Below are 24,979 nucleotides of genomic sequence, written 5' to 3'. Positions count from 1 at the left end.
CAGAGGTGTGTGTCCTACACTAGGAGAAGATGCAGTGGTTGGTTTACCTGAGGGAGACGTGTTCTCAGGAGGACTTGTGGAAGGACTGTGAGTACTTGGTGCAGAAGAGGGCATTGATGTGCTCGCCTCTGTCATCAGGCTTGCCTGCGATCCTGCAGTGGGCTGAGGACTCCCTGTGTGCTGGTCCTGAGAAGATGCTGATGTTTTCTCGCTGGAGGTGCTGGGTGAAGTTGCTTTTGTCTGTTTCTCTGCAGCGGTTGTCCTTTTTTCTGCACCACTTGTCATGGAGACTGTGGAGGTGACGGGAGTTTGAGTTGTCGTAACAGCGGGTGATGTCTCAACGCTTTGCGTCGCAGTGGTGTCCTTTGAGGTTGACGCTGTAGACATTTTTGCCGAGGTCAGAGGTGTGTGTCCTACGCTAGGAGAAGATGCAGTGGTTGGTTTACCTGAGGGAGACGTGTTCTCAGGAGGACTTGTGGAACGACTGTGAGTACTTGGTGCAGAAGAGGGCATTGATGTGCTCGCCTCTGTCATCAGGCTTGCCTGTGATCCTGCAGTGGGCTGAGGACTCTCTGTGTGCTGGTCCTGAGAAGATGCTGATGTTTTCTCGCTGGAAGGTGCTGGGTGAAGTTGCTTTTGTCTGTTTCTCTGCAGCGGTTGTCCTTTTCTCTACACCACTTGTCATGGAGACTGTGGAGGTGACGGGAGTTTGAGTTGTCGTAACAGCGGGTGATGTCTCAACGCTTTGCGTCGCAGTGGTGTCCTTTGAGGTTGACGCTGTAGACATTTTTGCCGAGGTCAGAGGTGTGTGTCCTACGCTAGGAGAAGATGCAGTGGTTGCTTTACCTGAGGGAGACGTGTTCTCGGGAGGACTTGTGGAAGGACTGTGAGTACCCGGTGCAGAAGAGGGCATTGATGTGCTCGCCTCTGTCATCAGGCTTGCCTGCGATCCTGCAGTGGGCTGAGGACTCTCTGTGTGCTGGTCCTGAGAAGATGCTGATGTTTTCTCGCTGAAGGTGCTGGGTGAAGTTGCTTTTGTCTGTTTCTCTGCAGCGGTTGTCCTTTTGTCTACACCACTTGTCATGGAGACTGTGGAGGTGACGGGAGTTTGAGTTGTCGTAACAGCGGGTGATGTCTCAACGCTTTGCGTCGCAGTGGTGTCCTTTGAGGTTGACGCTGTAGACATTTTTGCCGAGGTCAGAGGTGTGTGTCCTACGCTAGGAGAAGATGCAGTGGTTGCTTTACCTGAGGGAGACGTGTTCTCAGGAGGACTTGTGGAAGGACTGTGAGTACTTGGTGCAGAAGAGGGCATTGATGTGCTCGCCTCTGTCATCAGGCTTGCCTGCGATCCTGCAGTGGGCTGAGGACTCTCTGTGTGCTGGTCCTGAGAAGATGCTGATGTTTTCTCGCTGGAGGTGCTGGGTGAAGTTGCTTTTGTCTGTTTCTCTGCAGTGGTTGTCCTTTTTTCTGCACCACTTGTCATGGAGACTGTGGAGGTGACGGGAGTTTGAGTTGTCGTAACAGCGGGTGATGTCTCAACGCTTTGCGTCGCAGTGGTGTCCTTTGAGGTTGACGCTGTAGACATTTTTGCCGAGGTCAGAGGTGTGTGTCCTACGCTAGGAGAAGATGCAGTGGTTGCTTTACCTGAGGGAGACGTGTTCTCAGGAGGACTTGTGGAAGGACTGTGAGTACTTGGTGCAGAAGAGGGCATTGATGTGCTCGCCTCTGTCATCAGGCTTGCCTGCGATCCTGCAGTGGGCTGAGGACTCCCTGTGTGCTGGTCCTGAGAAGATGCTGATGTTTTCTCGCTGGAGGTGCTGGGTGAAGTTGCTTTTGTCTGTTTCTCTGCAGTGGTTGTCCTTTTGTCTACACCACTTGTCATGGAGACTGTGGAGGTGACGGGAGTTTGAGTTGTCGTAACAGCGGGTGATGTCTCAATGCTTTGCGTCGCAGTGGTGTCCTTTGAGGTTGACGCTGTAGACATTTTTGCCGAGGTCAGAGGTGTGTGTCCTACGCTAGGAGAAGATGCAGTGGTTGCTTTACCTGAGGGAGACGTGTTCTCAGGAGGACTTGTGGAAGGACTGTGAGTACTTGGTGCAGAAGAGGGCATTGATGTGCTCGCCTCTGTCATCAGGCTTGCTTGCGATCCTGCAGTGGGCTGAGGACTCTCTGTGTGCTGGTCCTGAGAAGATGCTGATGTTTTCTCGCTGGAGGTGCTGGGTGAAGTTGCTTTTGTCTGTTTCTCTGCAGCGGTTGTCCTTTTTTCTGCACCACTTGTCATGGAGACTGTGGAGGTGACGGGAGTTTGAGTTGTCGTAACAGCGGGTGATGTCTCAACGCTTTGCGTCGCAGTGGTGTCCTTTGAGGTTGACGCTGTAGACATTTTTGCCGAGGTCAGAGGTGTGTGTCCTACGCTAGGAGAAGATGCAGTGGTTGCTTTACCTGAGGGAGACGTGTTCTCAGGAGGACTTGTGGAAGGACTGTGAGTACTTGGTGCAGAAGAGGGCATTGATGTGCTCGCCTCTGTCATCAGGCTTGCCTGCGATCCTGCAGTGGGCTGAGGACTCTCTGTGTGCTGGTCCTGAGAAGATGCTGATGTTTTCTCGCTGGAGGTGCTGGGTGAAGTTGCTTTTGTCTGTTTCTCTGCAGTGGTTGTCCTTTTTTCTGCACCACTTGTCATGGAGACTGTGGAGGTGACGGGAGTTTGAGTTGTCGTAACAGCGGGTGATGTCTCAACGCTTTGCGTCGCAGTGGTGTCCTTTGAGGTTGACGCTGTAGACATTTTTGCCGAGGTCAGAGGTGTGTGTCCTACGCTAGGAGAAGATGCAGTGGTTGCTTTACCTGAGGGAGACGTGTTCTCAGGAGGACTTGTGGAAGGACTGTGAGTACTTGGTGCAGAAGAGGGCATTGATGTGCTCGCCTCTGTCATCAGGCTTGCCTGCGATCCTGCAGTGGGCTGAGGACTCCCTGTGTGCTGGTCCTGAGAAGATGCTGATGTTTTCTCGCTGGAGGTGCTGGGTGAAGATGCTTTTGTCTGTTTCTCTGCAGTGGTTGTCCTTTTGTCTACACCACTTGTCATGGAGACTGTGGAGGTGACGGGAGTTTGAGTTGTCGTAACAGCGGGTGATGTCTCAACGCTTTGCGTCGCAGTGGTGTCCTTTGAGGTTGACGCTGTAGACATTTTTGCCGAGGTCAGAGGTGTGTGTCCTACGCTAGGAGAAGATGCAGTGGTTGCTTTACCTGAGGGAGACGTGTTCTCAGGAGGACTTGTGGAAGGACTGTGAGTACTTGGTGCAGAAGAGGGCATTGATGTGCTCGCCTCTGTCATCAGGCTTGCCTGCGATCCTGCAGTGGGCTGAGGACTCCCTGTGTGCTGGTCCTGAGAAGATGCTGATGTTTTCTCGCTGGAGGTGCTGGGTGAAGATGCTTTTGTCTGTTTCTCTGCAGTGGTTGTCCTTTTGTCTGCACCACTTGTCATGGAGACTGTGGAGGTGACGGGAGTTTGAGTTGTCGTAACAGCGGGTGATGTCTCAACGCTTTGCGTCGCAGTGGTGTCCTTTGAGGTTGACGCTGTAGACATTTTTGCCGAGGTCAGAGGTGTGTGTCCTACGCTAGGAGAAGATGCAGTGGTTGCTTTACCTGAGGGAGACGTGTTCTCAGGAGGACTTGTGGAAGGACTGTGAGTACTTGGTGCAGAAGAGGGCATTGATGTGCTCGCCTCTGTCATCAGGCTTGCCTGCGATCCTGCAGTGGGCTGAGGACTCTCTGTGTGCTGGTCCTGAGAAGATGCTGAGGATATCATAGGAGACGTCCTTATAGTCTGTGTTTGTTGAGCTGTGGAGGATTGTGGAAGTACTGTTGTTTTATTGTTCCTATTACCTATAAATATAAAATAGAGGCTTTTTTCAGTATAAGTTACTGTATGAAACCTCCAGTTTTATCTATACAATTTTGTACAAGTTTCATACTCTTACTGTTCTCCAGAATGTTTCGCTCTATTGATTTAGGTATTTAGCCCTGACTAATATTTCTACCAACAGAAGCCGCATATGGTCATATATAATACTGCAATTAATGCCTTCTTGTTAACATTTTGTTCTCTATTGAGTTTTTAAAAGAAAATTGAAGGTAACCGGTGTAGTATACCTTCTACTCTTCCCATATTATGTATTAAAGACAAGGTCCATATGCTTTGGTCTGAGAACTGTGTTTAAATTAAAATACACATCAAAATCCTGCCATCTGAAATTTCTAAATTGCTGCACATTGTATATACACTTTTCTCCATCTCCAAAAGGAGATAAGTAGCCTTTTCTTTTTCTCACAGAGCTACTTTTTCTTCTTTTTAGTTTAGTGCTCATCCCTTCCTGTTTCCTTCTCAGTTTTTTTCCTAATAGCATCCCATATAATCTTCCAGCTTTCACCCCTAGTGATAGTTTTGATCTTATTTTCTTTTTCATTTCTCTCTATTTCCTCATCTTTAATGCCCAAGAAACTTGGTAGCCTATTAGGACTTATTTTGGAGAGAGAGGGTAAATGTTGTGAATTGTCTAAGTGAATTCTTGACATGCCTTAATTCATGTGCTGTTGACAGCTCATGTCAATAACTTGTACTGTCTTAACTTTGTTTCAGTATAAAGCATTTGGGAGCATACTCAATAATACAAGGGTATTTATGAGGATTCAAGGTTAAAGTGGGCCCAGCTTCTCTTGAAATATGTGGGGTTTTTTCCCCTAGAGTATCTCGTGTCATATTAAAATACATAGTTATTGTCTATGGCTATGCTACCCTGAACAAGCCTGATCCCAACTGATCTCGGAAGCTAAGCAGGGTTGGGCCTGGTTAGTACTTGGATAGAAGACCAATTAGGAAGACCAGGTGCTGTAAATGTAAAAAAAAAAAAAAACAAAAAAAAAAAAAACTAAGGGATCGTAAACTGACAAAGGCCTTGCAATCCCTGAGGTCAACCAAGGGTAGCCTTGCGTAAAAAAAATATGTAGTTATTTTTATTTCTTTTTACTCTCTCCCAAGATTTTTGTGGGTGGTCCCTCTACCTACAACCCAGAACTTTCCCTTCCTACTTCGGTTTTTTTTTTAACTGGGAGTAGAGTGAATTTTGGTCACTTTTCAAACATGTGAGGTCCTGAGCTCAGTGCAATTCCCTTTTTACAAACCTCAGCAAGCTGCTTCTCAAGGCACCATCACCTTGCAGTTGCCAGCAATTAAGGCACAGAGCCCAAGGACCCATGCCCCAATCTCCTTTTAGGATCTCACAAAACTGTTTTCATGTTAATTTCTTTTACAATCAGAAAGATTACTGTAATAATAATGAATATGTAATAATGATACCAGCACTGATTGGTCTTTAGTCCAACATAGTTGTAAAATACAGTCTTTATTTTATTTTATTGTATTTTTTTAACAAAGGAAGTGGCCTAGGCAGGCAACCGTGCCTAGGATCTATTAAAGTTATTATATGGTCCTTTTGCTAGATGGCCTAAACAAAAATCTAGACATATCAATAAAGAGATAGGTATACAAACATCAAATCATTACATTGTACACCTGAAACTAATATAATGTAATATTTTATGTCAGCTACATAAATTAAGAAAAAAAGAGGTTGGCATAATTATAGTGCACCAATGACAATCTAATTTTATTTTATGTTTACATTAGTTTACGTACCTTGTGTTGATTCCCCCACAACTACCTTTAGCTTCCTCCTCCCCTCCCCTAAGAAAAACCCCACAGAACTAACTTCTTTTTGACTCAACCCTTATGCTGATGCTGTTTTTTTTTCCATGAAGTTATTGGGATACAGTGATAAATCCAATTTTAATAAATTTGTAGTATTTGGTTCTTTATTGAAAACCATTTTCCATTTATCAAGAGATGTTCTCTTAATTTGAACATCGAAGCTAAGACAGTGCTGCTTTTCTGAAAAAAGCTCTTTTCTCAAAGGGAACAATAGCCAGTTTCAAAATACTTAAGCAGAAGGAGGTTTTTCATGATTAGCGAAATTCAAAAGACTCAGAGTATTAATAAGGTTAATATTTAGAGGAAAGTACTTCTTAGGTGATTGAGGGCTCTGACAGATCCATTCAGGACCTCAAAAATAAACATTTTTAACTACATACACAAATTTTAAAAATCCTATAATATGAATGTCCTTTTCAAATTAAAAAGGCATCATCTATTTTTTTCAAGGAATTTAGAATAAAATTAAATTTTAATATTGTTTACTTGATTTGAAGTGGCCAGTCTTTCTTGCTAAAGTTGCCAAATATTCCTTCCTTTATGACAGCTCTGGAAGATACAAAGATGAAGACAAGTTCCTTTGCTTTGCAGAAAAAAGAGCACCTGTGTGGAAGGACAACGTTCGGTCCCACAACCTATGTGCAGCCCCGGGAAGCCAGGCACCAAGGTAAATGAGCCAGAAGTAAGGTCTGGTCAATAAGACCTGCTCCAGGTGCAAGGTTTAGACATGCCTGAGGGAAGCTTAAAGGAAAAATTCTGCAATAAAACTGAAGGGTGGAGGTGCAGGATTTTGCATAGAGTGAGGTGTCTGATCAGGGTCGCTTTAAATTAAATATATATATCTATATATATATATCTATATATATATATATATATATCTCAGGAATGTAATAACTCATAGCTGTCTTGCTTATAATGAAAAAGGCAAGGTTAAACTACAAGGTGACCAGACCATTTAAAACTCGACGGTGAGAGGGAGGGTTAACTCTTTCAAATTGAATTATAGTATTTTTTAAAAATGCAAATTGAATTTCTAGCTTTTATATTTTATTTTTAACATTTCTTCCAATCTAGCAGATATCTAAATAAGCACATATACCTGGCCCTGGTCACATCATTAACATAGTGTTAATTATGTTATGTCACACTAGTGGCAGCTGACTGTGGTTTCTGGCATGGTCTCTTGAGGCAACTATAAGCACAGCATCTGTGGATTGCTTGCTGAATCTTAGCAGGTGGCCCCAGAGGGGCATAGGCTGGGGCTAAACTTGGCCTGTAGCTGAACCCCTCTCAAGACTGTGCCACTGGACACCTACTAAACAGCTATGCTAATAAGACTGGACGACTAAGGAGCTTTGCTTAGTACATAGAAACAGACATGTAATAAATATGTAAGGGGGAAGAGGGGTACTAGATTTAGTGGGGTGGCCACTTTGCAAGTTATATGGATCTCTGATTACTAGGTTGTACAACTGACACTGGTATATTATTGTGTGTCAGCTAAAATTGAAAAACTCATTGAATTGTATAATGTAAATATGAGCAACTAATTGTCTATTATATATCCATAAAGCTGTGAAAAAAATTTTTTAAAGAAAGTTAGAGCAGAGATAATTGAAATAGAGAATAGAAAAATAGAGAAAAATCAATGAAATCAAAAGTTGATTCTTTGAAAAGATCAGTATAATTGACAAACTTTTAGTTAGATGGACTAAGAAAAAAAAGAAAGACTCAAATTACTAAAATCAGAAGTGAAGGTGGAGACAGTATTACCAATTCTACACAAATAAAAAGAATTATAAGAGAATACTATGAGTAATCCTACACCAACAAATTGGGTAAACAAGATGGCAATGTGTTTCCTAGAATCACAAAACCTACCAAGACTAAATCAGGGACCCTATAACCCAAGGGTTCCTACCTCCAGGACAGTGAACAATGCCGGTCTGTAGACTCTTAGGAACTGGGCTATAAAGTATGAGGTGAGCGGCAGGCAAGCCAGCAAAGCTTCATCTGTTTTTGTAGCCGCTCCCCAGCGCTAGCATCACCACCTCAGCTTCACCTCAAATTATCCGGCATTAGATTCTCACAGGAGCACTGATCCCTGGTGCCAAAAAGGTTAGGGACCACTGCTATAACTTGTAAGGAGACTGAATCAGCAATCAAAAATCTCCTAACAAAGAAAAACCCTGGACCTGATGGCTTCACTGGAGAATTCTACCAAACATTTGAAGAACCAATGCTAATCTTTCTCAAACTTTTCCAATAAATTGAAGAGGAAATAATACTTCCTAACTTTTTTTTAGGCAAACATTACCCTGATACCAAGCTCAGATAAAGACGTTACAAGAAAAAGAGAACTATATCCATTATGACCAATTTTTCTTATGAATATTAATACAAAAATTCTCAACAAAATAGCAGCAAATTGAATTCAGCAGCATGGTGTATAAAAGGATTATACACCATGAACTATACCAAGAAAGACATACTCATTAAATGAAAGTTATAAACTATAGATAATTGAAAGACCAAAACCCCATAATCTCACTATACAGACAACCCCATTGTTCTGTGTTTTTTGAGGAATTTCTTCTATGCTTTAAAAAATATAGTTTAGCTTACATAGTATATTTAATTTTGTATCCCATTTTTTAAACTTTACCTCATATCATAAGCATTTCTTCGTGTTTTTATTCTTTGTAAATATAGTCTGAAGATAGACAAATCTTATGGTTTAGATGACAGTTCTTTCTTTTCCCTCTTTTGGAAGCATGAAAGAGCTGGTTCAGGGGGAGCAGGCTAGCTAATCCCAACAAAAAGACCTTGGGTGTTGTATGTAAACTCCCCTTGCTAAGCTCTGGAGGACCCAACAAAGGCATTCTCTCAGCCTGAAAATGTTCATTGTTACCGTTCCCATTTCATAGCAGCAGCACAGAGCTGAGTCTTTCTCCTGGAGAATTTCTCTCAATGTGTCCAGCTGAAACCACCACCTCTCTGTGATATAATGAGAGCTAGGGATCATGCACTCTACTGCTTCTTTGCTTGGAAATTTTTCCTGAATAAATCTGACTTTGTGCTTGTTCCATGTGTTGCTGGTATGTATGCTTGATAGTGTGTGTGTGTGTGTGTGTGTGTGTGTGTGTGTGTCCATGTCACATTAAATAATGTTTCATCATAAAGATAATAACTTACTGTTGGACACAGTAGTTTTCAATTTGTTGTTATTAAAAATAAAGTTTGATGACTATCTTTGCGTATAATATTTTGTTTTGTTTTCATTATTTCAGCTCATTTCCTTAACATAAATTTCCCTAAGTAAAATTACTGGTTAATGCTATTATAAAAATTTTCATGTCATTAATACAGACTGCTAAATTTCTTTGCAGCAAAGTCGTGCCAATTTACAGTCCCATTAGCAATATATGAGAGTGTACCTATTTCCCAATACCCTTTCCCATTGAAAAAATATTTGCTCCATAGTACCAATTTTAAATCTTGTCAAAGAGGACTGTATCCTCCTTTTGAATCTTTATTTAAAGAGCTGGCTAGTCATGGGCCAAGCTGATTAGTCTCCTGCTCTATTGAACAGAAAGGTAAGCAAGCCCCTTTGTGTCATAATGTTGTGTAGGGAAGAGAGCAGGTGCAGTCTTAATGAGTCTCTAAATCTGTTGGGCTTGTTGCTAGAAGGAAAAGATTAGCAGTAGTTACATCAAAACTACTGTATTGTATTTGTCTTTCACCACCATTAAAACAACATATCTTAAGCCACTCCTTTAACGGATTATTTAGCTATTAAGGAAAACAGTTTGCAGGTAACCCAACCTACTAAACTTGAGTAGGTTATTCTTCAGCAAGAAATCCTGGTAATGGGGGAAGGGCTACAGAGAAGTTCTTTTTGGTAAGAAAGTTATTCTTAAAAGATAGGGTGCACTCAAATCCCTGGGGGAGCATATAAAAATGTATTCTGAGGCCCATAACCAGAGTCTCTATGTATGGAGGTAGGGTACAGGAACCTGCATTTTAACACATACCTAGGGTGATTCTGATTCAGGTGGTCTATGGACCACATTTTAAGAAACATCTTAAAATAAAATAATAATATCTGCTCTTAAAATTTTGTGTAAGCTAAAACCACCTTACCGTAAGTTGTAAGGCACAGAAATCTGGGGTCTTGATCAAGCTTTGTTTTAAAGAATATTGTCAGCCTTATTCTTGCTGCTCAAGCTTTGCCGTAATGCATACACAGATCTTGTCTTTTACCAGAGTGTGAGTTAGGCTCTTGGGTTTCCAACAGATTGTTACACAACCAAAGTCTGTTGTCCTGGCCAAATACATACTTGCAGAGCAGAGAGCTAGGGATTTGACTAAAGAGTTGATATTTGAGAGAAACAGTTCTCTCCTCTCCTTTTTTCTTCCCTCCTCTCCTTCTTTTCTTTATGACACTTCATCTTATACTTCACTAGAAAGACCAAAGCCATTTAACATGATTTCCTTTGATGTCCCAGAACCAGGAAATGTCCCTTAATCTTACATTGGAAGAGAGGCTAAATCTCCCCTCACAGGCTGTACACACGCATGCACGTGCGCGCGTGTACACACACACACACACACACACACACTGCTGTTTTTGTTCCCATCCTCCCTCAGATGACTCAGTCCATTACTTTTCTGTCCAAGAGTCTCTTTACTTACTCCTTCTCTTCTGCCGACAATCACGTTTAGGTCTCTCTTAATCTACAATAAAAGTCTTTCATCTTCTGTGTTCTCCTTATTCCCCTCTTTTGTTTCACCCATGAGCATCCTGAAAGAGGGGTCTATACTTTTCACCTCTTTTTCATCTACTCCTTACACCTGAATCATCTCACTAAAACCACTTTTCTCAAAAGTTACCAAAAAACACCTTCCTAATCACCACAAATAATTGATGTAACTACCCCACTACGGTGTACTATATATATTTCGAAGTGCTATATGAGTCACTCACACTTCCTATTTCTTATATAACTGGCATATATTTGCCCTGTGGGATTAGGGATATAGCCTTAAGCCTTGGAATAAAGTAAATAGCAGTAAATGTACAGGATTCCCTTGATCTAATGAACAAATCAAAATAGAATAGCACTGACCATTCCATTTGATAAAATAGCTGAATATGAAACAAGAGCACTGTGCCAAAGGATGGGTGGATTGCTCAAGTGGGAATTACCTGGCAAACTCATGAAAATTGTATGTTATTAAGTACATTCTCATGGTAGAAAGGCAGGAGGAATAATAATTTGTGACTAACAAATGTCTTCGAACAGACCAATTCATGTGATCAACATTGACTTTGTTGAGGCTTAAAAAAAAAAACCAAAAAACAATTTACCAGATCACAAAGAATGTTGTTATAGCGAGGGAGGAAACAGTAACTAAGAAACAGTTTTCTAAATCAAAGCTCCCCAACTTTTTTTGCCTTGTGATTTCGTTTCCCAATAATACACATATAATCTTTAAAACTTCCTTAGGAGTTAAAAAAAGAAAAGAAAAAGAAAATGCCTGTATTGCCCGCCCTGGAAGGCAGTTGCTTGGATCCTAAGGGCACTGGTCTCATTGTTTTATTAGAGCCAAGGATGTAGGTGACTGGAATTGTTCCCGTCATCCTCTCACAGCTGTGATAAGGAAACAAGGATCTTGAAGCATGTGTCCTCAGAGAGAAGCAATTTGGTACTGGCTGACTTTCCTCTGGTCGTGGCTGAGAAAAGTGTTCAAGAATCTTGTCAATGGGTCTATCTGCACTGAAGAATGATTTCTGTAATAAAAAATGCCTATTACCAAGGCCGTTTCTTTGGAAGACATCATCTTTGAGTTCTTGAGTGTCAACTGACTTGTGATTAATTGACCCAGGTAGTTGAAAATAGGGATTTCTTTTGTACTTTTCTCTCTAGGCACATTTTGACTCTATACATGATAAAAATGTCGACGCTGCATATTTGTATAGTTCTTTATAGTTTCTCTTCGTTATAGTTTAACAGATGAGGAAACTGAGATTTGGAAAGGCTCCATGACTTACCCAACATTACATATTTTGTAAGTGACAGGGCTGGGGCCCGAAGCTAAGAGTAAAGACTTGGAAGGTGTGAGCTAGTACTCAACGATGGGACAGTCATTGTGTGCATGGTCTCTCCACAGCTGAGCTCTTCTAAGCCTATCTCAGGAGAGCTGAAGCAAGGGATGGAGAAATGGTGACTGACCTGCGCTGAGTACTTGGTCTGCCACATGCCCAGTGGTCTGAGCCTGGGAACAAATCTGGCACATTTTCAGGGGCAAATGATGTGACACCAGGATATTTCTGCCAATTTTCCTGATGTCTCCTTTTCTGTGATGATGTCAGAGTGAGTTGAGATGGCTCTTGACCCCTTGGGGTGACAAGACTGCTGTCAAAAAATATGTGCCTGGTATTGCTTAAAATGGATAGTTTTTAAGAAGTTCTTTCAAAGGAGAAGCCTGTATCCAGGGACAGAGAGAGCACTGGAGCTGGTGCTGAGGTGGGGTGTTCCTCCCTCTGACCCCTGGAAACTCTCATAGGTTTCTCTGCTACCACTGGAGTAAGAGAGCACTCAGTAAGGCATTATTTTTCTCCCTTTGAACTGTGTCTGGTGGGAGATGTCCAGCAACTGTCTTAGTCCTTCCCTTAGAAATGATGTTAATAAGCATCATTTCTCCTGTGTGGCCTTCTGGTGACTCCACAGGTATGAGGAGGTGATGGGTGTGTTATCGACTCAGGTAAAGGAGCGGTGGCAGAAGTGGTGATGATGGCGGGAGATAACGTTCCCACAGAGTGGTGAAGTCACTCCCTGAAGCGAAAACAAAGCCTGTGTCTTATGTGAATACGTTGTGGGCAAAGGTTTATTTTCGGTGCATGGTTTGTTTGTTTTGAGTTATTCCTGGAACTGGAGGTGAGGAACCCATTAGCCATGTCGCCCACCAAGTTTCACTTTTCTGCTCTTATTTCCTGTTTCCTGGAGCTCTTAGCCAGGTTGTGCCTAGAGCAGTATAGAGCCAAGCACCTAGTTACGAGAATAGCTTTGAAGAAAAAATTGACTCCCAGATGGGCAGCAAGTGCCCTGAAAGGTATAGAGAAGTTGGAGGGAGGCCGAACTAGCCTATGTAGGGAGCCAAGGGTTGTTTATATTTGTCTCAGCTTCAGAATCAGCATAACCCCCATTCTTATCACATGGGGATGCAGCCTCAGCCCCTCCCACAGATGTCACACACAAGTCTGCACTTCCCAGGGTAGAAGATGAAGACTCAGTCATGCCCTCAGAAATTCTTAGTGACTAAAGACTGAAATTTCTGAGTGGTGATTTCAGGCTTCTGCATCTCTGTGGTCAGGGTTTAGGAGCTGGGAATTTCCCAGAGCTGCCCCTCAAGGACGACGGGCTAGTGTGAGCTGATGGATATGATGGGTGTTGGAGCTGATGTTGTAGGGACTATGACAAGCGACAATGGTTCATGTTCCTGCTGTTATCTTGTAGGAAACAGGAACTGTGATCGCGATCGCTGGATATATTTCCTTTATTGTGCCTAGAATTCAAGGCAAGGAAAGATGCTACCTCAAAATGCCCTTAGCACCACTGATCTCATGATGTCTGTAGTACCTGGCATAGAGGAATTATTTCATAGACATCTGTTGAACAAAAGAAGTCATGTGTCCCCATCCCCTGGTCTTTGGTTCCTTTAGCTGAGGTTGGAGAGAGAATGAGGTTGCACCTGTTTCTCCTTTGGCTGTAACATTGGCCCTGGGGCCAAGAGGAGGTTCGCATGATGGTTGCAGCCTGCCGGTTGTAGCTAGCACTGAGGCAAAAAGTAGCCAAACTCCTGAGGGCAACCCTAGGCTAGAAGGGCATGCCTGTCTCTCATGGGGGCCAGGAAGAGAAGACCTCCAAGATCAAGATGGTAGAGGCTAGAGATCGAACTTCTGAGGAGAGGAAGGCATGGAGAAAAAGAAAGTTGAAGCTGGTGAGCATAGGGTCAAAGCTGGGTATTGACGCTTCTTGGTTTGGTTCTGAAGCTTCTGAGCTTATCACCAGGGTAAACTTTGTTCTGTCACACCAGACAATGGAAGAAACCCGGTCAAATGACCTGTGGTGATATCCAAGGTGAAGAAATGCCTGGTTGATAGGCGCATTGTTTGAGGTGTGACTTAGGCAATAAGTTCAGAGATAAGTGTCTTGCCTTGGAGCTGACTGTGAAGGATGGATTCTAAATTACGTTCCTTGATATTATCGATCTAAATTTTTGAGGTCAGCTCAAAGGTGGTGGTTCTATTTACTAGTGAGGATAAGGACAGGGATGCTTAAGAAAGCTGCATTGATGTTAGTGACTTTTTTGATACTCTAGTTTCCTCAGCACACAGGTCAGCTGGTCTTTGATTTGGGGGAGAAAGGAATAAAGTGGGAAAGCAATATTGTCGTAACCATTGTGATTTGGTGAACGAGGAGTCAGGAGACAGACATGGTGCTTCTGACAACCTCTAACAAAGTCTTTTCTGAGCCTGAGATGGACAAACAACAGCAAAATCTGACAAGGACAAGGAGTGGTTAAGAGCATAGGTTCTACAGTCAAATTGACCAACATTCACTATGTGACGGGCTAGTTACTTGACCTCTCTGAGGCTTGGGGTCCTTATCTATAAAAGTGGGATGATGGTAGATAATGGTAAACCAATATGTAAAGTGCTTAGCTCAGCACATAAGCTCAATATACGGCACTCTGTGCTGCCTCTTGTCTTGGTCTGTACAGATTTCCGAGATCCTGGCAAAGGCAGGAAGCCTTGTGACTGTGTCCTTATTAGGGCAGAACCTCTGCACGCTGCCATTTTTACACTTGGCTACTCCCTTTCCAGATCTCCACTGCTACGACCAGGCCAACCCACAACATCTTCTGCCTAAAATCCTGCAGCCGGTTCCTACCTGGTCTCCTATTTCACCTTTTCCCCCTTCCAATCCATTTCCTTCTACAGTATCCAGAGCAATCATTCCAGGGTTCAAATCTCCTTTATCTAAACCTCCTCACTGAAGCCTTTAGTGGTTTTGAGAATGCAGAGAACAGACACAGTAACAGACCCGCTCGTTCGTGCACATAAAAGGCTGACTGCTTCTTGGCCTCTCCTGGCAATGAAGACATAAATCACTCGCATGTCAGGCACCGCCAGGACAGCGTCTGTCTTCAGAGCTGAGCCCAGAAACCAAGGGTGTGGAGGAGATTGCCAGGCAATGAACCGTGAAGCAGTGGTGTCAGCTCAAGCGGGGCCTCTGACTGATGGCGGAGCTGGTATTTATTTTAGTCGGTTAGTAAAATAAGACAAATTCTGAATAAATGAAGCTGACCATTACAGACCCACAGGAAAGACAGAGATGCTTTTTAGAGATTAGAGGATCTTGGAGGAATGAAAATGCCTCTGAGAAAACAGGTGCCCGTGCCATTCCTGGCTTCATCGCCCTCATCACCCTGCAGTCTCCTAGGTCTAAAATGGAGTGGTCCATCTCTCAAACAAGATTTCATGGCTCTTGTACGTTATACCAGATGCTACTTCATTTTACCTCTCCACAACCCTATGAAATAGCCTCTTCCCATTTGACCCATCTTGCTGATGAAGACACTGAATTAAAGGGACTTTTCTCATGTCCCCTGGGCTGGTAAATGGCAACACTGATACGGATCTTCAGATTTGAAGTTCCCACTCTTCACTCTACATTTTGCTTAGCCATTGGCCTAAATTTGACTGCTTTTCTTGTCAGGATCTCTTGTTCAGGGATTCTCTCCTTTCGGGTATCCCCAAGCACAGCGAGGGTTTCCTGGGGGTGGGGGGTAGGGGGCAGACAGCCTGCAGAGGGTTTTGATGTCCTTAGTGGCAAGTTAGGGAGGCCTCTCCCAGACCAACAGACAGATTTGAGGTTCTCTGAGAGAGAGAGCAGGAGACCCTTCCCTCTGGGGCCCTCTGTGACTGTGGATCTCCCCTGTCCTGTACTTGCTACAGGCCCATTACCTCCCAGTGGCCACCGATAGTATTGGAGACTGAGGCATGTTTTGACCCAGTTTCCTTACTGTAGGGCATGGAATCAGGGTTTCTAGGCTTCCTTCTGAGTCATTCCTGCCAGGAACCACCAGTCGCTGCCGAGTTTCCGCTGGTTCCCTATACAGCCTGCCGCTGTTCACCCTCCTCTACCTCTTTCACATTTGAGAGCCAAGGGTTTTCCGCCAAGGAAGCCCTTCCCACTGCAGGGTCTTCATGGAAACCCTGGGGTTCTCCCTCTATCGTGGGCAGAGACTCTGAACCTGCTCCAGTGGTGCCCGGGTGAGGGTGCTGGCGGCAAGTGTGGAAACAGACCCTAGATTCAAACATAGGTAGGCCACCCATAGGCTCCCCTCAGGGATCCAAGGAAACAAGACTGACCAGTTTGCACTTGCCCAGAAGTTTCCCAAAGAGGTGTGGGGGACTAACTCCCTGTCTCATGGAGACTACCTCTCCTTCCACGGCCCTCTGGCGCTCAATCAGGCATTCGGCGTGCTGTGCACTGCCCACCATGCTGCCCTCTCCTCTCCCGGCTCCACTCCATTCTGTCCCCTTCAACAACGCAGAGGACTCAGTGGTCCAGGGCATCCCTGCACTTCACCGGGGTCATCTTGGGGACTCCCTTCCACCTTCATGCTCTTTCACTCCTCCTCTCCCTCATACCCCATCGCTCCCACCTCCGCTTTCCCTGCTCACTCCTACCCCAGTTCTGACCCCTTCGAGCTCCTCTCTGCCGACTTCCTGGCTCCTCTTGAGCTTGACGACTCTAACGTAGGACCAAGTGCGGAGCAGGCACCAAAAACTGCTTGTGTTGACTTCTAATCACAGAAAATCAAAGCTTAATCCAATAGGTCATGCCATTCACCTCTCCACTTTTTATATAGGGGAACCAAAGCCTGGAAAGAGATATAATAGGACCTGGCTCCAGGAACCAGATCAGTTAGTAGTAATGCCAAGACTGGGCCTCAGGGTCCCTAACTCCAAGCCGCCCTCTCCCCATTGCCGTGGTCATGACTCCCATGGACATGCCTTCTTCTACATCCCTCTATTTTACCCCCAGGACAAGACTCTGAGTGGCTAGGCTCTGAAGTTTCCTCCTGAACTCGGTTTCCTGACTGTGTGATGAGTTGTTGGGGGGAGTGGGGCGGGGTTGGAAAGTTGAGGAGTTACTGGTTGTTTCATTTGCTCTGCGTCAAGTCCTTAAACATTTCAAGGAAGGTGGAATATTCCCCTTCACCAGCGCTGTGTCTGGTATTATCTGTAAGAGAGCCTGTTTCTTCTGACCCACCCCCCAAGAAATGATTCCTTGGGTGGAAGCTCCCCCGGGCCTGCTGAGCAGGGGAAGAAACTGTGAGTATATCTCTGGTTTGGGTTTCTGACCCCTCACTCTCTCCTGGGCCCCAGAACCTCTCAAAAGACTCTGACATACAGAAATACAGAATGAAACCTCATTCTAAAGCCAGAGAGGCAGCTTGGAAGGGGGTGAGGAGAGGAGGGGGGGACGCAGAGGGGACTTCAAAAGGCTTTGCTTCCATCCCACCCCCAGCTCCATATACAAAGGAGAAGTGAAGGGGATGTGTGGGAGGCCAAGGCCAGTGCCAGGGCTAAGAGCCGTGTTCTGTGGACATTACCCCCAAGAGGAGGCTTTTAAACCCAAAGTCAGAGGCATGAAGTCGACTGCCCTCATCTCAGCTGCCCTCTAGTTCCCACCTCGTTTCTCCCACCTAATCTGCCTCTTTTCTTTCTGTTCCATCCCTTCCTTTCAGTTCTGCCTGTTTCCTCTGATTTTCCCCCTCCCTCTGTATCTATTTTGCTTTGATTCATTTGCTTCTCATCTCACTTTTCCTCTGTCTCTACATCTTTATATAAGTTTTTCTTCCGGTTCTGTTACCCAGCTGTTCTGTTTTTCTGTGTCAGTCTCTCCTCAACTGACTGTCCCTCATTCTACGGTTCCGCCTACCTGTCCTTTTCTCTCCCCAAAATAAGTGCCGATTCCCCCAATGGGTTTCACCAAACCAGGGCACTCCTGCCTCCAGACGTGTCTCTGCTTCTCTCTGTCTCCATCTTTTTTTCTCTGTCTCTCTAGCATTCTTCCCTTCTCTTTCCTTGTCTTGTCTAATCTCTGTTCATTCACTTCTCTCTCTGTCTCTCTCTCTTCCCCACCCCGCCCCCTCTCAACAGGCCCCAGCTCCCCTAATGGGCTCTCTGACTCAGCCATCTCGCCCCCAGAACGCTGCCCCAGGTGCATCACTTACCCAGAACCACCGGCCGAAGGAGGCAGGAACACAAGCAGATCAGGAATACCCAGGGAACCCTCCTCCAGTGGGTCCCCCTCATGCCTCCAGAAAGAGTCTCCCAGGCTCCCCTGAGATGTTCCTCAGTGCAAGAGCAGAGGTGTGAGGAGCAGAAGTGAACCTGTCCCCATCAGCTGCTGGCCTGAAATAGGTGTTTTTCCTTGAGGGGCCAGAGTACTAGGGGAGGAGGACAAAAGAAGGTGGGGCCTCATGCCAATCATCCTTGCCCCGTCTTTTCTTTCCTCAATCTCCACCTCCTTCCCCAACCAGGAAAAGTAAAAACCTTATACACTCACTGCTCTGCTGCGAGTCAGCCTGAGCCAAATAGGAGGAGGGACGGGAGGGGATATGAGAGAATAGAAACTGTGATGCAAATGAGTGGGCCACCCTCCTGCCTGGGATCAAAGGCCCTCTCCTGCCTCCCCAAGGGCAGTCCCTGTCCTACTGGAACTTTGGACGGCTATAGTGGGAGGTAGCCGGGTCATTCCAGAAGAAGTGCAGGGGAGAATGAGGAAGAAAGGGGCCAATTGGGAATGAGTTTGGGGCTGTATGAGCAGGAGAAAAAGTGAGATTTAAGGAGACCTAAGAAACATGGGGAGTGGGGGAACAATGTCGGGTGAGAGGCTAAAATCAGAAATACCCTGTATGGGACTTTTGGGAAGGAATATTGGACTTAGAACATCTGCTTCATGCCAGGCACATGGTAGACTCTCACCAGGTAGTGGATATCTTCTTTACAGGAGAGGGAGCACAGAGCAAGGGTCTGGAGAACTGGAGGCAACCTGAGAAAGTAGCCTGAGAGATCTGGAATGGGTAGCGGGGTTGAGGGTAGAACCCAGGGAGAAATAATTGTGACCCCCATGAGGAAACAGAGGTGCTTCTGGAGACCTTCAAGCTCAGGTCACCTCATTTTGACCTTTGAGACTCACGGGCACCAATGAGGAATAGGACTCCAGACAGGGACCCCAGGCCAGAGTTCTGAAGATGAGAGGAGGTAGTTGGTGTAGCTCTGCAAAGGAAAACAACAGAGATCTTCCCCTGCCCTTTGCTGCAATGAGAACCCCTGCTCCTGGTTCCTTGAGACTTGACTCCCTGAGTGTGGTCTATGGAATGATTGTTCCCAGAGCAGAGAGCTCAGTCTCTTAGATACTGCACAGCCCAGGATAAGTCAGCATTTCCACATACCCAGAAAGAGCCAGCCTTGTCCAGCAAGGAATAGATGCCTGAGGACCATAAGCTCCCCTGCCCCAACCCCCCATCCTGCACCAACCCCGTTGGCTACTTGCTTTCTGAAGCTAAAAGTCCACTTATAGCCAAAGCCCAAAGGTTTGACTTTCCAATTATAATGTTGATATTACAGAGAAGTAGCATGGTCTCTCTATATCTGCATGTACAAGTTGATCCTACTCTTTCCTGGGAGCAGTAAACTCACAAAGGTAAAGAGGGATTTTAGGCATAGAGCACCCAGACAGGATAGGAAGAGGATATCACTGCAGAGAACTTATATAGACACCAAAGCCCAGCTTGGCCTTTTAAATCATTTTTCTGTGTCAGTTCTTGCTCATGAGTTCTCCCTATTAATTTGCCATGTGTTATTAATTTGCTGCCACTCATGTTTGTTCCCTTCTCAAGGGGCCCATTTTCTGGAGTTGGATTGCTTCTAGGTCTCTGTAGATCAATGCATCTCTATCTGTTTGTCCTTCCTTCTCTCCTCCCAAGGCATCTGATGGGGACAAAGAAGGGTGAGTAAGAGAGGGTTGAAATGAATAGATTCTCTGAGTTCTGTCTGGTGGACACCTCCTAGGCCTGCAGACAGCTGAGTTTACCCAAGGGCAGGAATCTGAAATCAAGTTTCAGCTGATATTCCGTGGAAGTTTGGGAGCAAGAGATCTCAGTCTGAACTTGGGGATAAGGAAACTGGAGCAAGGATAAGATTATGACCTTTTCACATGGAAGGAAGACTCAGGCTTGGCTTGAACAGACTCAGCCTATTCTGAGCGAAGATCTTAAAGAGAGATTTCTCTTCTAAGCTAACCAAAGTGGGAGGCCCCCATTTTGGGGAGACCCCTTGAAATTGTTTACCTTCATATAATTTATGTCCTGATAGACTCTCATGTTGCTCATAAAGTTACTTCTGGTCATTCTTAAGCACTTAGACTGAGATGGGGCAGGAAGTCAGACATTTATTAAGTTTGATTTGTTGAGTCTTGAATAAAAAGACTTGTAACTAGAATGTCAGGCCCCGTGTATGGCCTCACAACTCTGTCAGGTGTATATCATTCTCCCCATCTCACACAGGAGGAAACCGAGGTTCAGGGAGATTAACATGTACTCCCGGCATCACTGAGTCATGGTCCATGTTGGATAATCAAGTGAAACCAGAGAATGCTAATTCTCTTTGTCAGACTTGCATAGGTCACATATTAAGTCTGTGACAAAGCTAGAATTTAAAGCGGAAGAAAGGAATTAGCATGCACTGTGTGTTTACTCTATGCTAAACTATGTTATTTCCCCAGGCAGACATCGAGATGTACCTTTAAGGGAGGATTCAGTGTCCAGCTGCAAGGAGCGTAGCTAGCCTTCAGCTGTTAGCTCCTTCAGGGTGGACTCAGCTTTCAACATCGTTCTTTTCTTGGGGTGACCCTTGCTTTGACGACTGAGCAAAGCAATGGTGCAAAGTGTCGGCTATTTCCACCTCCATGGACTCCTTTAACAAGCAGTCTGCACCCCAGAGCTGTAAGGGATGTTGTGACTTTTTCAGCTCTGTCAGCTCCCCACTGCCCAATCCTGCTTCCTTCCTTTTTTTTTTTTTTTTTTTTTGTAAGTATTACTACCCAGTATGCCTTTTCATTTCATTTCATCTCTGTGTTTGCTACCAGAAGGACACAACCTGAAACACTCACTTGAAAGAGAATGACCATTTTACAGATACAGAAACTGCCCCTCTGAGCTGACATTCAAACCCAGATCTGCACAATTCCAACTTCTCTTTCTTACTTAACAGTTCAGCAAGGATGCATGTGGGCCTGGTGGGCCTGGCACTCTGCTTCTCACAGTCCCTGTCCACGAGAAGTATGTGATTTGCTTGACAAGACAAGAGTGTCACACTGCAAAAGATAAAGATCAATGGGATTGATGTTAGGGCCCATTGACCGAACCCCTCATCGGGAGTGCATTGTGCGTTAGGGTTGGTGCCACTGTAGAAGAGGAAGCCAAGGTGGTGAAAGGGAACCCCACTCCTGAGTCCTGGCTCCCAGGCCTTGGTAAAACAGGGGCTCTGGAGTTTGGGCTACACGAAGGCCTCCATCCTCTTTTTCTCTAACAGTGCAGAGCATTTTCACATTGCTTAGCTCATTTCCCTTCTCATTTTGCCTCTGAGGCTGATGGGAGCATAATGCCTACTCAAGCAACTTCTTCCAGGCATGGGGTCCCTATGAAGGAGGGGTCATCCTGAGTGCACAGTCAGGGGTTAAGGGACAGTACTGACCTGAGGCCCAGAGATCTAAATTTATCCATTCACTCAACTTTAAGAAGAAGAAAAAACTAAGGCCCGGATGTTAGCAACAGAACTAAGTCAAAAACCCAGAATCCATGTGCCCACATTTGCTGTGTTCTATGGTTAGGCTTCCCTCTTTAAATTCTGAAAGAAAAAAATATATATACCGATGTAATTTTAGAACTGGAAGAGACCTTGGCAATCATGTAGCCCGCACTCTTCATTTGACCAAGGCAGAGGTGTAGGCTCAGAGAAAGGGGAGTGTCCAAGTTCGCACAGTTGGTAAGTGGCCTCGAACCCATGTCTCCAGTGTTTTTCTGCTGTGCTGCGCTGCCACCCATGTTTGTTAGGTTGTCTTTGCATACTCCTAGCACCCCAGTCAGAACCACTGCCACTAGTCTAAACCTCTGTCTACAGCAACACCCAGAAATATTGCCACGGGTACTAAACAATGATGTACTGTCCTCTCAGACAGGGCGGCCAGCAGAGATCTCCAATGCAGGGTTCTGACAGAGAGCCCAGCCCAGGCCTAAAATAGTCTTTTAAAATTAAATTTACTGGTTGTTGTTTTTCTCATTATAAAAGTAACACACCATCATTATAGCAGATATGGAAAATACTTAAAAGTAGAGATAAGAAAAGCATCTCTGGTGTTTCACCACCCAAGAAAAACCCCTCTCAACACATTGATAGATTTCTAGTCTCTTCCCCATGAATAACAAATATACATAGTTTAATCTATCATATTATAAATAAAATTTGAATTCCTACTTTATCAGTAACTTTAAACCTGTTACTACAAACACTTCATTCATATATTTTTACAGACTGCATAATATTTCATTGATTGGACTGCCAACCATAATTTATTTAATTTTGTTAGACACTTGGATTATTTACAGTCGTCCCTATTACAGGTAACACAGAGATGAGAGTTTTTGTGCCTGAAGCTTCTTGTGTATTTAGGCTTATTTCCTGAAGCTAGAATCAGGCCCATTAAATCTCTAATGCTGACAGTCTAATGGTAGAGGAAAAACCAACAGTAAAACGAGATAATTACTCAGGTGAGATGAAAACGATGGGTAGATTAAGGACTCTGCTGGTAGGTTGGGAAACAGGTGGAGTCTCTCAAAAGCACCTTCCTGAATGGGCTCCCAGCTGTGATCTTTGACCACTACCGGTCCTCCCGTTTGAATACCTGAGGCTTGATACATAGTCTAGGTGACTATTCTAAAGAAAATGATCCAGAAGGAATTTGAAAGAGAATAGGAGCTGGGAGGGGAGACACTTAGCCTGAGGATTAGAGCAGAAGATTGTAAATGTAAACAGTCCTGGAGCAAAAGCTAGCTGGGGAATGAGGCCCTGGCCTTCCTCCTGCTCCCCAGGGAGAGAAATCAGCTGAAACTGGAAGTGAAGGAAGGAAGGAAGGCCGAGAGAAGGGAGTGGAGGGAAAGGGAGCAGAGCTAAGGCTTCCCAGCAAGCCCCAATTCCCTAGGAACAGAAAAGGCACCAGAATTCAGACAGAGGGTCAGCCTGGCACTCCAATAGTCAACTTATTCTATAAATGTATGACTGGCACAGGAGATGCTGAGATGAGCTCGACACGGCCCCTGCCTTCATAGGGTCACAGTCTAGAGGGCTCTAGACATGGGGCTCTAAACATTTAATGGCAGGCCCTCGTGGTCTGTGGCCCTGGGTCTGAGTGTTTGCTGGGCAATGGAGGAAACTCATCAAGGGCAATCCAAGAGAATCTCTGTAGAAGTTTCCCAGGGCTGTTGAAACAAAGTACCAGAAACTCGCTGGCTTAAAACAACAGAAATTTATTTTCTCTCTCAGAGTTTTGAAGGCCAGAAGTCTAAAATCAAGATGTCTTTGGAAACATGTAGCCTCTGAAGCCTCTAAAGAAGAATCCTTCCTGCCTCTTCAACATCTAGTGATTGCTGGCCTCCTTGGCTCACAGCTGCATGACTCTAGTCTCTGCCTCCATCATGACATACCTGTCTTCCCTTCTGTGTGTCTGTGTCTGTTTTTTCTTCTTTTGAGGACACAGGTCATTGGAGTGGTACCCACATTAATCCATTACGACCTCATTTTCATAACCGATACATCTGCAAAGACTCTACTCTCAATGAGGTCAAATTCTGAAGTTCTTGGTGACATAAATTGTGTTGGGACACTTATCCAATGCAGTACAACCTTTCTGAAGAAAGTTTGGGAGGGGTAAGTGTATGGGCTATTACAATAATGACCTCTGTAGGGAAGCCCAACAGGTGAGCCCACTTCACCCTGGGCTGACCCTAGAAATCACCAAATGCCTGCCCTTGTCATCATTGTGTCTCAAGCCAGGCTGGGTGACAAAGGGAAATGATTGGACTAATCTCTTGATCAAACTTCCCAGGGAGGGCAACTAGGCAGGCAGGAGACCTAGGAGCTCCCAGCCCCACCTCATTACTGTCTGTGTTAAGACCGCCCCTCCATTATCTGGGAGGGCTGACAAATCCCTGATTTCAGCCCTGCTCTCTCAAAGGTAAACTTGCTACAGCTGAGTGAAGATACCATACTTCCTGGTTTCTTTCTTGACCCAGAGAACGGTCAAGGGAGGCCAGAATATTTAAAAATAAACCAACCCCACTCTATTCTTGGGCATTCCTCAGCTGGGCATGTCTCTAATTCCCCACATCACGAACTGACACCCCCCACCCCACCCCGCTCTCCCAGGGTGGGGAAGGTGCACATGGAAAGAGGGTCAAAAAGGTGCTTGGGGTAAGAGTCTGGGGTCATTTTGGGTGGAGGGGCCAGTTGATGGAAGAGACAGAGTTATAGTATGAGTCTTGCTGAATAAGTAACTCTGAAAGGGAAATGGTGAGGGGGTGGCTGCTTTAGGGCTCAGGAGGCTACTGTCCCCACCAGGGTCCGATAAACTTGGAGATGGTCAGGTGTTAATCAGGCACGTAACTCATTTTATGCAATGATTACGCAGGTGGGTAAGTTCTTCAAGAAATATGGTTTAGAGGCTGGGGGACAGGGACCTGTTTTGAGAATCAGAAGCAATAGTATTGAATCAACATACTAAAAAGTATAATATGCAAGGGCAAGGACAGTGTGGGTAGTGGAAGGATATTTCTGATTGGAGGACTTTTTAAAAATTCTGACATTAGACTATATCACAGAGTAGTGAAAGCCTGCACACCCTAGGTGGAACCTGATTATACGTCAGGAGTTCGTTCAAATGTAGGTTTCAATATCTCATCATAATAATTAGTATATATTGTGAAATAATTAATATATGGATACGTGTTGTAATAATATATGTTATATATAATTATTATGTTAGCCTAATTTAAGTGTAAGATCGGTTTTTTTAAAAT

At 44.7% G+C, this 24,979-nt stretch overlaps 1 protein-coding gene and 1 pseudogene across 1 annotated transcript; one reads left to right on the top strand and one right to left on the bottom strand.

The window, feature by feature from the left end:
* Window positions 1–64: 64 nt before the first annotated feature.
* On the bottom strand, window positions 65–18,260 carry LOC118601715 (mucin-4-like). Its single transcript, XM_036219650.1, has 3 exons — window positions 18,077–18,260; window positions 495–3,879; window positions 65–290 (listed from the first exon to the last, which is right to left on the bottom strand). The coding sequence occupies exons 1-3, from the start codon at window positions 18,156–18,158 to the stop codon at window positions 65–67; spliced, it is 3,693 nt and encodes a 1,230-aa protein (XP_036075543.1). The 5' UTR covers window positions 18,159–18,260.
* Window positions 4,773–4,891, top strand: LOC118602714 (annotated as a pseudogene).
* Window positions 18,261–24,979: the final 6,719 nt, after the last annotated feature.

This window comes from Rousettus aegyptiacus, unplaced genomic scaffold (genome assembly GCF_014176215.1).
Source record: "Rousettus aegyptiacus isolate mRouAeg1 unplaced genomic scaffold, mRouAeg1.p scaffold_m13_p_4, whole genome shotgun sequence".
NCBI lineage: Eukaryota > Metazoa > Chordata > Mammalia > Chiroptera > Pteropodidae > Rousettus > Rousettus aegyptiacus.
Note: the sequence above shows the minus strand (reverse complement) of the source record. Positions and strands in the feature narration are given on the sequence as shown.

Bases quoted from the DNA above. Each gene is read 5' to 3' on its own strand.
- LOC118601715 (XM_036219650.1), bottom strand. From the start codon at position 18,158: ATGAGGGGGACCCACTGGAGGAGGGTTCCCTGGGTATTCCTGATCTGC. The intron at 3,880-18,076 runs GTAAGTGATGCA...TTATATTTATAG, and splicing joins CCTTCGGCCGGTGGTTCTGG to GTAATAGGAACAATAAAACA. The intron at 291-494 runs GTACTCACAGTC...TCACCTCCACAG, and splicing joins AATGCCCTCTTCTGCACCAA to TCTCCATGACAAGTGGTGCA.